Raw genomic sequence first — 17052 nt, 5'->3', positions numbered from 1 at the left:
AGATGAGTCAGCTGGGGAAGAAATACATAGGCTGAGGCATGGTGTCGCTCCTGGAAGATGTCCTGCTCTCCATTATTGACAGCGGAAGGGGCTGTCAATAATATGGGATGGGGAATGGAACTAGATGATGTTCTAGAGAGGCTGGCCCCTCTGCATTTCAGAACTTCTCTGGCGCAGGGACCCATCTGGAGGTTGTAGGTTTCTGGAAAGTTACCCTAGTGCATAGAACCTTTGAAGAATCTTATATATAACTTACGTGGATAGCATGAGGGAACTCTTCCTCTCTCAGTCCCAGTGTCCATCTATGAGTCTCTCTCTCATCTATTTCCCTCTCTCTGTGTCTCTTCCTTTTGTTTAACTTTCAAATTTTTTAATAGATGCAAACTTACAGGACAGCTGTAAGAATAACACAAATCCCATACCAAAAATTCCCACATATTCCCATGCACATATCCAGTTCCATTAACTTAACATTTTGCCACATCTGCCATATCATTCTATAATCTATCTATCTACCCATCTATTGGCTAAACTTTTGAGAGTAGGTTGAATACATAAACCTCCTTGAATGCACAACACTTACATGTACATTTCTTAAGAACAAGGATTATCGATTATATAAACACCTTAATACAAGTTATCAAGTTCAAGAGTTTAACACTGATATGAAGTTCGCAATGTAAATTCCAGTTTTCCCTTATGTCTCAATAATGTCCTTTTGTGTCTTATTTCCTCCATTAAACTACTAGTCCAGAACATGTACTGCATTTAATTGTTATCTTTAGTTGCTTTTTAAAAAAATGGTGGAAACATATCTACAGCATAAACTTTACCATCGCCACCACTCTGAAGTTCATTAGTTTCTTTGAATCTGAGTCTCTCCTATTTCTCTGTATGCGTGGCTCTCAATCTCCTCAGAATCTCTCTCAGTTTCTTTGTCCCTCCCTCTCTCCCTCTCTCAGTCTCTCTCTCTCCCTCTCTCCGTCTCTCTCAATCTCTATTTCTCCATTTTCCCCTCCCTCCCCTTTTCTCCCACCCCGAGAACTGCAGAAGAAAGCATGCAATTTGACGCAAGGACCAGTCCAAGCAGCGGCAACTTTATTTCCACACGGAAATGGGTCCCCAGAGCTGAGGGCGAGCTGCTAAGGAAGAGGGACTCTCAGGACAAGGCCTGGCCTTGGTTTCGAGTCCAGGATCCTGTTCAGCCAGTCGGTGTACTGAGAGACCCTGGTGTACACCCCAACGTGGCCGACGGCCGCACAGCCCTCGCCCCAGCTGACGATTCCCGTCAGGTACCATGTGTCTTGGTACTTGGTGACGTGGGGGCCTCCACTGTCGCCCTTGCAGGCATCTTTGGTGCCATCCAGGTAGCCGGCGCAGAACATGTTTTCTGTCAAGGCCGGGGACTCTGCGCTCTTCTTCACTTGCTCCTTACAGTCCTGGGTCATCAGTCTGGGCACGTCTATGGTCATGAGCGCCAGGGACGTGACGCCTCTGTGGAGGAGGTGACCCCAGCCGCTCACGGTGGAGTAGCGGATGTAGGCCAGCGTCTCCTCAGAGAACCTCCTGTCGGGCAGACACAGGGGCACCACGTAGTCAGTGAAGTTCACCGGTGTGGTGAGGAGGAGCAGGGCAATGTCGTGGTTGATTCTGCCTGGGATATACTTGTCAGGAATTACGATTTGAGCAACTTGCCGTTCTTGTTCATTGCCATCTTCTTCCCTTAAGTTATACTCACCTGGAAAGTAACCGAGACCTTTCACATGGGTGCTAGCTTTTGGCACAATCCTCTCCGCCTAAAACCCTTGCGTTGCTGTTGTGTCCTTGGCCTCTTATCTTGCCCCTCTGGCCTTGGGTTGGTATGAAATGAGGGAAATAATTCATTTTCAGAATTGGAGAGGAGTTGGTGGTCTCCTTCCAACATAAGGAATGACTCAGAGCGTAGCTTTCCAGAGGGCAGCTATCCTTTCTAGGAAATTAAAATCTCAGTTGGGATCACATGGGAAGAGCAAAATTGTGGCGAAAATCTGGAACTCATGGGATTGAAGGCAAGTGAGGAAGAGATATTGGGCCTTGTCAGCTGTGGGTAGCATGAGGAGAAAGGGGCTCTGAAAATTCTCCATACTTTTTCCCAGACAGGGCCTGACCCTCCTCATTTGGCCTCATCTTGCCTCAGGTTCTCCTCTTGCCCATAAACCCACCAGGAAAGGCCTTACCCCACCGATAGCACCATGGGGGCCACTGGGCTGGCTGCGTCTTTGCCAGGGTCAGCTCTTGGCCCTAGTGAGGTGGGGGATACAGTAGTGTGTTCCTCCCTAGGTCTGTTTTATATTTTGCTGGGGAGTTGGAAAGAGGCTGAGAGGGTAGTGGCCGCAGTGGTGGGAACCTGGCTGTAGACCTCTCTTGTTGGAGAAGTTGATTTGGTCATGGAAGTTGATAGTTCATGAGAGTTTGATGCCCAGACTCTTAACTCTTGTATCAATATCACTCAGGAACTGCTTTTAAGTCAGAAGGAGGTAAATACAATACCTACCCAACACCACTGTTAAATTCTTCATGTTGCTGCGGGTGAATCCGTCAAAACAATGGGCTGCAGAGACCACCCAGTTTGCATCAAGCAGAGCTCCCCCACATCGCAGCACCCCATTCAACTTTAACAAAGCCTGGACCAGGACAAAAACACATGCAAAGATTATGTTATTTGTATTGTTTCCTTGATTTCTCACCTTTCCCACACATCTTTGGGACTGGCTGATACTTAAAGGATTTATTTCTGAAATTCTGGAATCTCTGGAGATCCCTCCATGGGCAAAGTTGTGGACCTTTGCTTCAAAATTGGCTCAAATAGACTATTTCCCCCATATCTGGGTGAGACCTCCTCAGGGAACTGACAGTTCAGGCATACTGACCAGAAAATAGAAATTCTGGTATTTTGATTCCATTTCTACCTTCCCCAATGTTTTCCTGTTTAACTCAGCACAACCTAATTTTGCACGCAAAGCATACTCCAGAGAGCTGTTGTGAAGATTAAATTAATTAACGATTCACAAAGCACTTGGCATAGTTCTTTGCACATAGAAGACTCTGAATAAATGTTTCTTTTTCTTTTTTATCCCCCTAAAAGCAAGGAGGATGCTGCTGAGTTGGACCCTTGAATGAATCTTGTATGGGGTCATTTTCTCATGAGGATGATTCTCCCACAATGAGGGGAAATGGGAGGGTGGAAGACCTCGGCCCGGGCTGGCCTCTGGGTGCTGAGGAATTTTATGGCCAGAGGGAACTCTTGGGAAGAGACTCTATCCATGACAGGGTGAAACAAATGAGAGCCAATAAATAGTCTTGGTCTGATTTTTGATGGGTCATTGTGCATGTGTGTATGCGTGTGTGTATGCGTGTGTGTATGCGTGTGTGTGCACGTGTTGTCATTAGCTCTTCTAATTTACCAGGAGAAAAGAGATTTAAAATGGAGTCAAAGCAGTCTTAGGCTGAATTTTTCCAAGTTGTGGACACTGGAATAAAGTGAAAGCAGTGAGGCAACTTCTCTCCTCACCAAAATCTTGGAACTATTGGGTCCTTCATCTTTTATCTTAGGGTGTCATAGAATGAAGAACTAATGATAAGAGCAAAAGGGGAGTCAGTGATTTAGAATTCAGATCTGATTCTGGCTGTTTTAGACTGAGCAGTGTTTCTCCAACTTGAATGAGCACGAGTCACGTGGGTGTCTCGTTAAATGCAGATTCTGGTTCAGGGGTCTGGAAAGAGCCTGAGAACCTGCATCCCTAGTGAGCCCCAGGTGATGGTGACACTGCTGGTCTGTGAAACTGATGGTGAGGAACAAGGGCTGAGGGTGTCCATTGCAGCCCGTGCCTCAGGGTGGACTAGACCCCAAGGCTGGAGCTGCACAGGGGTTCCCTGAAGGAGCTGCCCGGAAGCAGCGCCTGTTTCACTGAACCAACTGAATGAGGGAGGAAAGTTCTGGCTGCCCAAAGGGAGGAAAAATGAATTTCTTTCATAACTGACAGACTCTGTGTGGATTACAAATCTCAACTTTCAGAGGCAAATTGTACAATGGAGCTTCAGAGTTGGCTGCTCTGGGTTAAAATTCTGCCTTTGTCATTTTTGAGGTGGGTGGCCCGTTTCCTCCTCTGTAATACATTGTGGTGAGTGGTGTGAGGATTAAATGACATGCTGTAGGTACATCGAATGGCACATAGAAACCAACAGCTAATGGTAGCTATTATTACTGTTAAGCACAAAGGGTGTGTGAAATTCAAAATAAAGAGGAAAATCATCCAAACACTTTTGCTCCTGAGCCAAGATGCCTTGTGCCTTGTGGCCGCCCTGCTGATTTTCTCTTTGAGGGCCACTGATCAGCTCTCACTCAGAAGGCTCCAGCCACATTAGGGTCTGGGAATCTGCAAGCTAGAAAAACATCAGGGATGGAAGACAAGGTTCTCAGCCTCCCCATTGTGTCAGTGAAGCCTTACCTGCCACGGACACTCCCCTTTGGGACATTTATTGCCACCTACAATTCGGCCTCGGTCAATGCTGTCATTTCTTTTCTCCAGAACAGGTATTTTTCCACATGGATATTCAACTGTATGAAACAAAAGTCACCAAGACACAGGGATTGAGGAAGGACAAGTATGCTTGTGAATAAAAGACTTGAGAAACATTTGTACCCTGAGAACCTAAGGCATGGCTGTTGGCCAACTGGAGCTTCCACTTTCGGGCACTTATGGGGAGACTTCCAGGGCGAAGGATGGGGGAGGGCAGAGCTACCCTTCCCTGCCTGAGTCCCCAAGTGCTGCCATGTGTAAGACCCTCTGCTGAGCCTGGCCCATGGAGCATGGAGCTGGGGGAAAGACCCTTGTCGAAGCTGCTAGATGAGGAGATGGGGCCTTTGAGAGAAGAGAGGGTCCTACTTCTGAAACGAATTTTCTGCTAATTTTTCAGGGAGAAAATGTGTTGAATGAATTTACTAAAGGGGAATAGTATCCCATCTCTAAAGATTAATCAACATTGTAAAAATTGTATTACTATTTTGACCCCGCTCTTTTTTTTTTCCCACTGCTCCAATAAAGTCCTGGGACCTAAAAAAAAGAAGAGTCGCTAAATTCAGGCTTTTTAGACTAGTCTTGGTATATCCACCTCTGAAGAGATATAACTAGCATGGAGTACCCCAGCCTCTGAAATTGCAGTCCCAATTGGTGTGAGGTTGGTTTGGAGAAAAATGTCATTTCCCTAAAAATGCTTGCCTTTGAAAAGGGTTTCTTATCCAGAATTGTGTAGCCATAGTTATAGACACTAGGTTTGGCGATAATTACTGGTTACAAGAAACTTTAGTAGATGTCCAAGGAGTCTCTGGAATTCCCAAGCATGGAACTGGAATGAGATGGAGTCTCTTTTGATCCTCAGGGCCTACCCCAGAAGGAAGCCAGTGGCTTGAGAACCATTGAGGGAGGTACTTCCAGTGTGTCTGGAGTTGGTTGACCTTCTGTCCTGATTCTTCTGAATTAGCCATTGAATCTCCTGATCATGGTTGCTGTGGGGCCCAGGAGTGGCAATCTCAACTCTCAGCGTTTCTCCCTCCCTCTAGGTGATCAGCGACTTGTAGGTACTCGGTAAATGCTGGGCCACCCTTCTCATCTTTTAGCCAACTAGGGTAACTTATAGCAGAACTGGAATTGCCGCCTGGTTCATCTGGCAAATGGAAAACTGTAAATAGCTAACAAGGCAAAACAGCCCCCTGGTGAGGGGATCCTGAGAACCTGTTACCTGTGGGCACACAGGACACCCCATCATTCATGAGCGTGTACCCCTCGTGACAGCGGCAGAAGCGATGGGTCTCTGCATTGTCAGTGCAGTACTGTTCACAGCCTCCATTCTGGTTCATACAGATCAGCTGGCTGTTTATGTCTGAGAACAGGAAGGGGACAGATTAAGAGGGCATCATTATCAGGGGGAGGAAAAGCCAGCCCTGGTGGACTGCCATTCCCTGGAAGCAAGGAGCAGTTTTCTTCTAGGAAGGTGGCCCTGGCTGTGGTCAACAGAGACTGAGTTTGGCACAACTTCATCTATGAGGATTGTACTGGATGGGTAAGCCTGGAGGTGGGGAAAGTTACATTGTCTAAGCAGCCTTGCCAGTAAGAGACCAGGGGTGGCTGGGAAAGCATTTGGGGAACTGAAAGGGCTTATATCCAGAACCAATATACTTCCAAGCAGCTGATGGAAAGCAGGGGAAGGCCCTTGGGGGAAAAGTAGCTAGTACAGTAAAAGCATCCAACTTAATCAGAGATCTGACCAGGCAAGGTATGAGATTGTTCTACAACCAGACTTAGTGTACCCAGTGAGATGGTCTGGAGACAGTTAGTCCAAGCACTGGCTCAAACAGACAGAAGATGATGGGAGGTTAACCTGACCTTGAAGGAGAGAGCCTTGATTGTGCATAACTAGAGTTGGCTCTGTGAACTGGAATTCAGGATTTCCAGCAGTGAGAGCATGTTTTTGAAGATTTATAATTGTGGTTGTTTAGTATCAAAGATTGAGTGGAGATATTGGGGCTTTTCAGCTTTAGACCATAGACAGGACACCTCTTCCCTTAGCTTTAACTATTTCTGAGCTGTGACAGTTGTAAATGATGTAAAGGTCAAGTCTGTCTTCCATGTGGGCTAGGTATAGTTGCTTGCTCCAATGGCCCCAGGTTGCCCTACCATGGGCCGGTCATCTTGCAAATTAAGTTCTGGCCACAAGGGATACCAGGTAAGAGCCTAAGCAAGCCCACTGGATGCTTTCATGAAATTGGTGTTCACAGTGAAGTCCAACATGGCACAGTGTGGGGAGCTGTCATCAGTAACGGTTGTGTGAAGGCCAGAACATGACCATGTACTAATGAATAAAGTTAAAGTAGAGGCAGAGCGGTAAATATGCTTTGATCGGCCCTCACACATAGGAAAATATTGGAAGCTGATATGCTAAAATGCTAATAATGGCTATGCTGATGTTCTTGTCTGTTTTCCAACTTATTTTTCATGTATGATATTTAAATGATAAAACTATAAAACAAATATTGTTTTTCTTACTGTTGGAAGAACCATTCTGTAGAACCCAGTTAGATGTCCTTCTTGCCAAGTTCTCAAATTCTTCATTATGTAAACTAACAGATGCAAGCCAGGCATGGGGCATTCAGGAAGTTAAAGACAAATTTTGAAAGTTATTTTTCATTGTGATCAGTGATTTACTAAAAACATTAATTTCCATCAATAGGAAGAAATACCAATAGTAGATTTCCCTTGGAGATCTGTCAAGGGAGGGTCTCCAGTGGTTAGAGAAGGGATCAAATGAACAAAGCAAGAGCTTGCCTTCAAATGGGTCTCAGGGAGACTGCGAACCTCTTGAAACTCTTTCAAATTGTGTGTGTTTCTTTGGATATGTTTGAATTTTGATATCAAAATTTTGTGTCTGTATGCATGGATATATTTCAGGACCCTAAAAAAGCAAAGAACCGTTGGTTTGATCCCAAAAGCAGATTAGAAGCCTGCAGAGTGTGAATGTAAGTGGGCTCTCAGGTCATGTCCTGATGACGTCCTCACACGTACAGACAAGACAAGGAAGGCATGTTCCTGAGAACAGTGGTCATAATAAGGGATCCATCAAGGGGTTTGCTTAGTAGGTGGGTATTAGGGATCTCCAAGTCTCCTTTTACATACTGATGAGGCCCGCTGGAGTGGAAAGGCCTTCAGTGCTCCTTAAATGAACATTTATTCCACACTCCATACTCATATCTGCCTTTAAGGACTTTATATCCTCAACTATTTAAAATTAACCCAGACAGCAGGCTTTGAATTTTCATTTTGGTGGTGGTGGGAGGTTTAATTTTATGTGTGTGTACACTAAGTATCCCAGGACCTAACCAAACAATGGGTATTTCTTTTCCCTACTGTTCATTAAGTAGCTACCAATGTGTTCTGGTCGGGCACATGATTTTGTGTACAAATCCAGACACAGATTTGTACGTTTGAGAACATGATCGGGGCAGTTTGTAACCCAGGGCTTTGTGCCTCCCTCCCTCCACTTGGGTGGGCCACGGTGCTGCCCCCACATGACTGCCAGCACATCCTCAGTGCCTGGGGCTCTCTTTTTGGCAGGATCCAGTGAGCCAGGAGAAATGCAGCAGTGCTGGCCCTCTAACCTTCTCCCAGGATGACTTCTGGACCATGACCTGTGCTCATCTTAGAGCAGAAGGCAGGTGTGGCCCGAAAAAGCCCATTCCATATCAGAATGTATAATTTAAGTTGGAATGTGCAAAATGAAAGCCGTTGCCATTATAACAGCAAGTAGAGAAGTTTACTGGCACTGTCTTGGCTCGTGGGATGTGAAGAAGGTGGGTAGTGAGTAGGAGCACTCACTTGGAGCCCTTCCAGGCATTTCCAGCCCTTCTCAGCACTGGGAAATCAAGATTTATATATTCCTCAGAAGGGGACATGGGGTAATAAGGTTTGAGAATTGCCATCTTAGAATCTTAAGATCTGAGACTCTCAGGCTAGAGGGAGTCTTTGTGGTCACGTAAGGTCACTTCCTATTAGGGCTTGAGGCCCAGGCTGGATTGTTGGTTTGTCCAGCAGCTCGGTCTGTCAGGCTGCCTCCCATTAGCCTGCCAGGGACCCATTCTCTGCCAACTATGGGATGGGGAGTGGAGCCTCACTTGTCTCACAGTTCCGACCCTGGAAATCAGCAAGGCAGAAGCAAATGTAAGACTGGAGCTGGTCCACGCAGGAGCCTCCATTCTGGCATGGATTTGACGCACACTGGTCTTCATCTGTGGACCGAGCTGGCGTTAGTGCGTTGAGGAAATGGAAGTTGGCAGGGGTGGCATCACAATGGGCCATTTGCCTACTCACCACTATAAGAAATCCAGAATTGCTTCTAAGGAAACAAGAGAGGAAAACACATGAGACACACGTTCACCAGAAGCAAACATTTATTGTATCCATGGAATGAATTGATGGGTCTCTGAATTCATGGCCATGGACCAGCGGTAGGGCAGAACGGAGCTTCTGACTTGGGGCCCTCTGTGGCCCACTCAGGCGAGGTGAGCTTATCAGCAGGGCGGCGACAGATTTTACTAATCTTTTTTCCTCTTCCTCTCAGAATTCTTTAAGGCAATCAGACGCCATGCAATTCCCTGTCCTGTCAGAATATCTGAGTTTTATCTGTGACTCTGCTTTCTATAAGCTGTGAAACTTGGAGGCTGTCTGAGCCTCCATTTTCTCCTCTGATGAGTGGGGGTGCTTATCCATGAGTTGACATGGGGAGCAAATGAGATAATGCATATAAAATGCATTTTATAAGCTGCAAAGTGCTTCATAAATAAAATTTATTCCTGAGGCATCTTTTGGCCAACTGAATGTATACTTCAAAGGGTTGCTGTGAATATAAAACAAGATGAGAAATGTTGAAAATGCTTTGAAAGATTAAGTGGCATACAAACGTAAAGTTTGACCATACTCAATTTGTCTGGATAGGGGAATGTCAGCTCCACGTCTTAATAGTGTGAGATGTGGCATAAATCACAGCTGGTGAGAAAAGACACGCAACTAGGATGACCAGCGAACAAACCAACAGTCACAGAGGACTACTTCCTGATTGTGCCACGAACTCCAGACTCTGGCACCATCTTCCTAAACAGAGGTGGTGGGTACAACTAAACACCAGAACATCTCCCTAGCCCCAGAGCCCTTGTCCTCCCATCATAACCTGAGCATACACTACTGGTGAAAGGTTCAAAGGGATGGGATACAATTTAAATATGCATCTTTCAGAAAGTGAAAACAAAAATGAAGACAACTTTAAGCCTACAGACAAACTAACCATACAGCCGAAGTGCAAATGGAGGAAGCAATGGCTCTCCTAAGTTTCTTTGTTCCTCATACAGTTTTTCCCTAAGGTGGGGCTCACCTGGGCAGGGGAGGCAGAGACAGGCTCTTACAGACCCATCTCTCATGATGTCAGTTAGGTCAGCAGCACTTTCGTATTGGGTAGATAGCTCTATATTCCTAAGATTCTTGTAGGCTATTTGGGGGGAACTTCCTTAGAAAGACAGTGGACACATACATCATGTGCTTTTTAAGTTATTTTCAGGTGCAGAAATTAGGATGCCTGGTATAGCAGAGGGTAGGGGAGAGCGTGTGCAAATGGAGGATGGCTCTGAAAATGGGGAGAGGTATGGATTGCTGCAGGAACTCTAATTGAGGAAAATGAAGTCATCTTTTGGAAGGAAACCTGAACCCGACAGGGAGGATCTGTGCACACTGGAGCTGCCTACATGCCCACCTGGATGTGGCACACTCACAGCCAGAGCGATGGAGAAATAGAGACTCCAAGAGATTGGAGGGTCCCTGGAATGTCATCTAGCTCAGCTCCTGTGGAGGCTGGGTGCTCTGTGTCCCAGAAAAACGTGTTCTTAAACTTGCCTCATTCCTGTGGATGTCAATCCTCGTAAATAGGACCTTTTCAAGAGGTTACTTCAGATAAGGTGTGGCCCAGGATGGGTCTTAAACATATAGCTGCAGATCTTATAGGGAAGGCCACAGACAGAGAAAGCCACAGAAAACTGAGAAGGCAGGAGAGGAGGCCAAGTGCATGGCCAAGAATGGCCAGCCCCAATATGCTACAGTCTTCTGGGGAAAAGCATCGCCTTGATGACCCCTTGATTTTCAACTCCTCCTAGCCTCAAAACTGTGAGTTGATAAATTCCCATTATTTAAGCCAACCCATTGCATGTCCTCCCCCCCCTTTTTTTCTGATGTGCTGATTGGTGGGGGTCGCATTTCATTCTTTTTTCCAAGTGATTATCCCCTTAATGCTGCACCATTTGTTTAATTTATTTGGAGGGGGGAAAGTGCATGGACTGGGAATCAAATCCAGGTCTCCTGCATGGCAGGCGAGAATTCTACCGCTGAACTACCCTTGCATGCCCCATTGCATGGCATTTGCTTTGGCAGCCAGGAAAACTAAAACAAGCTCCTGATCACAACCTCAGAGAACTTCACTGGCCTCGTACAAGGCAGAGCAGAAAGGCACCACTCCCTTGGACAATGTACTTACGGTCCTCTCCGTGTCCTTGAAGATCTCCCTGGCTTCCTCAAAGGAACACTGTTCCTCTTTGCACTCTCTCTCCAGGGACCCTGGCCTCAGTTCTTCGAAGAGTGAGTTGGCTCGCCTTTGCCTGTGCAGGATACTGTGGGCTTCTTCCTGGTTTATAAAGACTGAGAGAGGAAAATCTCTGAATTCCTTAGCAACCTGTCCACACGCAAATGACAAATCACTCATGCTTCTATTTTCCTGTCTAGTAACAGGAATCGAAAAGGGTTCCTGCTTCTGCTGAGTCCCAGCAGGCTCTTCCTTCCTGCTTAGTCAGTTTCAGAAGGTGTGCTGGGGGCTGATTCCCTCATGGGCTTAGGACTGGACATGAAGGACACTTCTTAGGCCTGAACAAATTAAAAAGTTGGGTGTGCCTTCTCATGTGTGGTAAGCGAAATGTAACATGGTACAACTTTTATGGACAAGTGTATGACAATATGTTTATTAAATTATAATTTAAAACACTTACACCTTTTGACCGGGTAATTTCATGTCTAGGAAATAATCGGAGGCTTGCACAAAAACTTGAGCATAAGGAGAGCTATTTATAATAATCAGAAACAACGAAATGATGGTAATCAATGCCACCATGAAATACAATGCTTAAGAAGATATGTTAAGTGAAAAAAGATAAAACTGTATTATTACATCATCCCTGTAAATATAAACGAAAGCGTATATATGTGCATATGTATAAATATAATTTATTGAAGATATATACATTGAAATGTTAACTTTCGGGATTAAAATCTATCCTGTTCCAAAATGCGCACAATCAGCATAGGTACCATGTATAACTTGCAGAATCAAAATGCGCTTTAGTTTTTTGAGTTCCTTTATCTTCCTTTCAGAAGCGTCCTCCCTAGTCTAGGCAGGAGACATTTAGTAAGGATCAATTGTGCGCGAGGTCCCAGAGACACAGGGCTGGCAGGCAGGCAGGCGTTCTGCTTCTGTAGAGCTGGGGAGAAGGAGCAGCTGAACAATTACGCCGGGCGGTGACAGGGGCTCTGGTGGGGTAAGTGCAGGCACTGAGTGGGGGGCAGGAGACCCCTGACTTCATTCTGTTCGGGGAGCCCTGGCCAACCACCACCCCTCCCAGCCCTCACCCTCCCTTCTATTTTCCTGTACGGCACTTATCGCCCACTCATCTTTTATGCCTTCCTTAGGCTTTGGTTCCTTGCCTGTCTCTGCCAACTAGACTGCGAGGCCCCACTTTAGGTTCTGCAGATACAGCTGCCGTGTTGTCTGCTGTATCCCATCTACCGGGACCAGTGTCTTAGAATGATTCCATTCATATTAGTTGAATGGATGAATTGCAGGATTTAATATTGGGGAGGAGGGTCACGATTGGGAATGCATTTGAGAAAGCAAGTTCAGACACAGCGTGCAGCGCGGCTTGCATGTGGAATGGAGGTGGGACCCTGTGGCGGGAGGTGGCAGTGCTAACACAGGGGACACCCGAGGCAGCGGGACGGAGAGGAAGGGCAGGGAATTCCTCTTTCTCCAGTCAAGCCAGTAGTCCTTTTAGCTTCACTTTGGACTCCATTCCATTCTTTCCAGCTCTTCCAGAACTCCGGCTGCTTTCCAGTTTAACCCGCTCAGTTCTGTCCTTCCAGCCAAGCAACTAAATCCTTGCTCTTCCTTGCCGTCACCTTTCCCTTTAAGACAAAATCCTTGAAAGCTGAGCCTTAGTTGGAGTTTTCATTCTTCATCTTGCATTAACTGTTCTTATAATTGTTCACATTTACTCTGTGACCCATTGGAAGCCAAAGTTACCCATGACTTCTGCTAATCAAATCCTGTAGGTTTGATTATGCAGTAGTAGCTTACTGGATCTTTCTTTGTGGCAGTAGACCCCTGACTGCTGCCCTCTTTTGGAAAGTTTTCCCACGGATTCTGAGATGCTGCTTCCTCCCGTCCCGCTCTGCCTCTCTGATGGCATCTTCTCTGCCTCCTTTGCTGCTGGTCCCCTACTTATGGGTGTGCGCTGGGACTGGGGGTAGATCTTATTTTCTTTCCACCCTCAATACTCTTCTGGGCAACTCCATCCACACTTCTCACTTCTGTTCTCCCCTCTCTATGCCAAAACCTGCACATTTATCTTTTCAGCTAGAACTTTCTCTGAACTCCAGATCTCTGTATTCGATTTTCTGTAGTTGACTAAACTACAGGCACATTGAAGTGATCGTATTTAAAACTAAATTCCTCATCTGAACCCCCACCTTGTCTCCTGCAGCTAGATCTGCTTTTTCCCTGTATTCTACGTCGCAGAAAATGGCATTGCCGTCGAGCCTGTCTTTCCTCCAGAAGTCTCTGTGGTCCTGACCTGCTCACAGCCAACTGTCCTCAGTTCTGTGCCACCTCCCTTCCTGCCTGTCCCATTATCTGTTCCCTCCTCTCCCTCCCTGTGCTTCCACCTTAGCCCAAGACCTCATCATTCCTTTCTCGGCCATCTTTTTTTTGGGAAACAATTATAAAGAATTTACTTTTTACCAAAAAGAGCAAAGCACCTTCTATGCATCATCTTTAATTCTCCGGGTACTTTTTAGGTAACCGTTACCCCCTATTTTGCTTATGAAAGAAGTGAGGTTTGTGAAACTTAAGGTTCCTCATGGCCACTCAGAGTGGAGGTGATGCGACCAGCTTGGGGCATGGGCCATGTGGAATTTGAGGCTTCTTTAGGCCATTCAAATAGACATGGGGACTTGAGCTTAAGAGAGGCTGGAGATGGCGATGAGGATATGTGAAGCTATTGAAAATTATGTACAGGTTGAAGTCAAGTGTGGATGACATCAGTCTATCCCCCCCTGCACAACTCTAGGGGGCATGTTTGTGTGGTATTTATATATGAATGGTGTCCTCTGGAGTTGGGTGATAAAGAAGCTCCCATGGGGTAAAATGGGGGTATATTTATACGGGTAGAAGAGGAACACTTGGCAACAAAACCAATATTAAGGGGCAGAAGGAAAGTGCAGACCTGGAGCTGGGAAGAGAACTGAGAGGAAAACATGGAGAGGGATAGAGGTGAGTTTTGAGGAGGCAAAGATCCCTGCAGTCCTTGCTGTGAGGAGGGGGCGTGAGATGAGCTGAAACCTGCCCAGGTGCTTCAGTCAGTGGAAAGTTGTGGGTTAGTTTGGCATGGGTAGACTCAGGGGGCTGGTGGGACTGGAAGCCAAATTACAGAGAGTGAAAAGAAGAGACAGGAGAGAAAGAGAGACGGTGGCAGCTACTGGGGCATATAGGACTAAGGGAGGCTGAATTGTTTAAACATTTCTTTTCTTTTAATTAGAGAGATTTTAGCATGTCTGTATTCCTAGGGAATAGATCTGGGTTGCAGGGAGAGGCTGAGGATACAGAGGAAAATCAAAGAATCAAGGTTCTAGGGAGGTGAGAGGAGATGGATGCAGCATCCAGATGGGGAGCGATTTGCTCCGGGCAGCAGAGGCTTCACTGCCACCAGCAGCCACATGGACATGCCCGGGCTGCTCGGGACTCTGGATTGCAGCTCCCTCCTGAGTCCTTTCACCTGATGGAAATGCGCCTCTTCTATGGGGTGCCTGTATTCATTCATTCATTTTCACTCTTATTTAGCCATCTGACAGTCTCTTACAGAGCACATACTTGTTTTAGGCACTAAGGCTACAGGAAAAAGTGAAAACAAAGACCACATGTCGCCCTTGAGAGGCTAATTTTAAAAAAGACTATGGCGGGGATGGCTGCTAATGGCAAAGCAATGTGCCCTTTGCATAGAAACAGATTTGCATCAAAAATGCTTTCAGAGAATCCGAAACAAACGTGAAAATAACAAAGCCATACCTGATAATTGTCGAGGATCTGGAAAGGACAGAATAGAACAAAAAAGAAAGGAAGATTTGCCATTCCTCCTGTTACAGTCCCCTGTGCCCAAGGAAGGCTGACCTGCAGCCCTGACTCTCCCCAAGGCTCCCAGCAGGAACTGCTCCCCTGGGGACCCCCCGTGGTCATTTCTGAGGAGGTGACCACTCAGATCTAATCCTAATTTCTTGCCAGGGAACCTGAAGACCAACACGAACTAGAGTTTGAGGCCTAGTGTTTGCTAGCTCCTCTCCAGGGTTTAAGCAACCATAATTGGTTACTGGTATTTGGAGATCTTTGTAAGGAGACTAGTAACTGCTGATGCCTGCAAGAACTTCCCAAGCCTCCAAGACACTCTGCCAGGAGGCAGGGAAGGTGGAATTTTCCAAACAAAGGAACCAAAGCCTAAGGAGTTAAGTGAGTTGTGGAGGACGAGTAGCAGAGGTGATTGAGCCAGCAGTGAAATCTGGCGTCCCCACACAGCTGCCCCTGACACTGTCCTACCCAGAACCTGGGATCCTGGGAGCCAGTGAACCAGCTCCTCCCACACTGTCGGTCACTCAGAAAGGGTAAAGGACAGCCACCGTGTCTCATTCTTGAACTGCCCCCAAATTCGGTATGTTTGATCCAACTTCACAGTGGCAGGTCCTCACAGATTGGCCAGGAAAGCACCACCAGCTCCTGAAAGCTATTTGAAAAGGATTTCCACCCAAATCAATCTGCACCATTCAACAACAGCTTTTCTTCCAATACATGGCAAGTGCCTAGGGATTGCTGTTTTCTGAAAGGAAAGAATTTGGTCAAGTGGGAGCCCCAGCAAATGCTTTCGGTGAATAGGAATGTCAAAAATAAAGTGAGGTTTTGGAAGGGCCTTTGAAAGGTCCCAGATAGCCCAATTTTCTGCAAATAGCCTGGCTGCCCTTCTTGTGCAGTTTCTACTGGCTGGTAAAAAAATCTCTCCGAGACATACCTGCAATCAGAGAGCGCTGAAACCCAAGCAAGAGGCAGAGAAAGGCGATCCCGTGGGAATGGGGCACCATGATGAAAGCTCGGTGATGTTAGTTCCGGGCTGTTGACATTCCCAGATGGAGGCTGTCCGGCCAAAGTTCTCCACTTCAAAGACCCAGAGAGGAAGGGATGGGGGAGGAGGAGTGGGGGTGAAGGAATCACCTCCCAGACTCACAGAGTTTCTAAACAGACATTTATAAAATCCCTGCCGCCAAGCAACAGTGCTTGGAGGGGGAGATGGAAAGACAAAGAAGACAAGCCCAAAGGGACACCTTGTTACCACCCTCGGTACATACATTGCCCCTGCTTCTTCAAAGCAAAAGTGTTTCTTGTTCTGAAACTTACCATCAACATGTACCTGGAGTATGCACTTCAAATACAAGGCGGAATTTTGAAGCCTGTGGGACATAAGTCCGTAAGTTGGGAAGTAATGCCCTGTGGTAATAACAACAAAAGAAGAGTAGATGCCAAGTGTGAATGTAGGAAAACCACAAAAGCGACAGGACTTAGGCCCTTCTATGCCTTTAAGGTGTTGATGGGAAGTCAGGTTTTCTTAGGTAAAAGGCAAGATATAAATGAGCCAAAAAGCAGTACCCAGAAGCATCAGAAGGAAGAGACTCTGCCTTCTATGACCAAAGCCCAACCCATTCTGTTTCAACTGCAGATGGCACCACCACTGCCTGGTTGATCTGGGCTCTTATTCTTCCACTGTTCTCCTGTGCCCAGGCCACAAGCTAGAGTGACCAGCTGTCCAGGTTTGCCCAGTGCTGAGTGGTTTCTTGGGATGTGTGACTTTCAGTGCTCAATCTGGGGCAGTCCCAGGTAGATGGAGATGGTTGGTCACCCTGGCCTGGATCACTTGGGAGCCCAGCCTCTTAGGGGGGCCCAGAGAGTGCCAACTCCTACTGGGCCTGGGCTGGCCCCTTCGGGAGAGAGTTGGCATTAACGTGAACCAGTGGAGATTGGAGACACCAACTCTGCCTGCTGAAAAAAGGCTGAAGGCTCACTGCCTTCTCTTCTGTCTGAAGCTACAAAGTGCAACCATTTCTGGCAGGACCCAGCTCCACC

The 17052-nt window shown here is 46.6% G+C and overlaps 1 protein-coding gene across 1 annotated transcript; it reads right to left on the bottom strand.

Annotated features, from left to right (window-relative positions):
- Positions 1-1062: 1062 nt before the first annotated feature.
- On the bottom strand, positions 1063-16075 carry F7 (coagulation factor VII). The gene is made up of 8 exons (XM_077158728.1): positions 15947-16075; positions 11107-11267; positions 8901-8925; positions 8705-8818; positions 5779-5919; positions 4488-4597; positions 2534-2663; positions 1063-1738 (listed from the first exon to the last, which is right to left on the bottom strand). The coding sequence occupies exons 1-8, from the start codon at positions 16014-16016 to the stop codon at positions 1143-1145; spliced, it is 1347 nt and encodes a 448-aa protein (XP_077014843.1). The 5' UTR covers positions 16017-16075; the 3' UTR covers positions 1063-1142.
- Between the last annotated feature and the right edge of the window lie 977 nt (positions 16076-17052).

This window comes from Tamandua tetradactyla, chromosome 4 (genome assembly GCF_023851605.1).
Source record: "Tamandua tetradactyla isolate mTamTet1 chromosome 4, mTamTet1.pri, whole genome shotgun sequence".
NCBI classification, from domain to species: Eukaryota; Metazoa; Chordata; class Mammalia; order Pilosa; family Myrmecophagidae; genus Tamandua; species Tamandua tetradactyla.
This window is presented reverse-complemented; position numbering and strand designations above follow the sequence as displayed.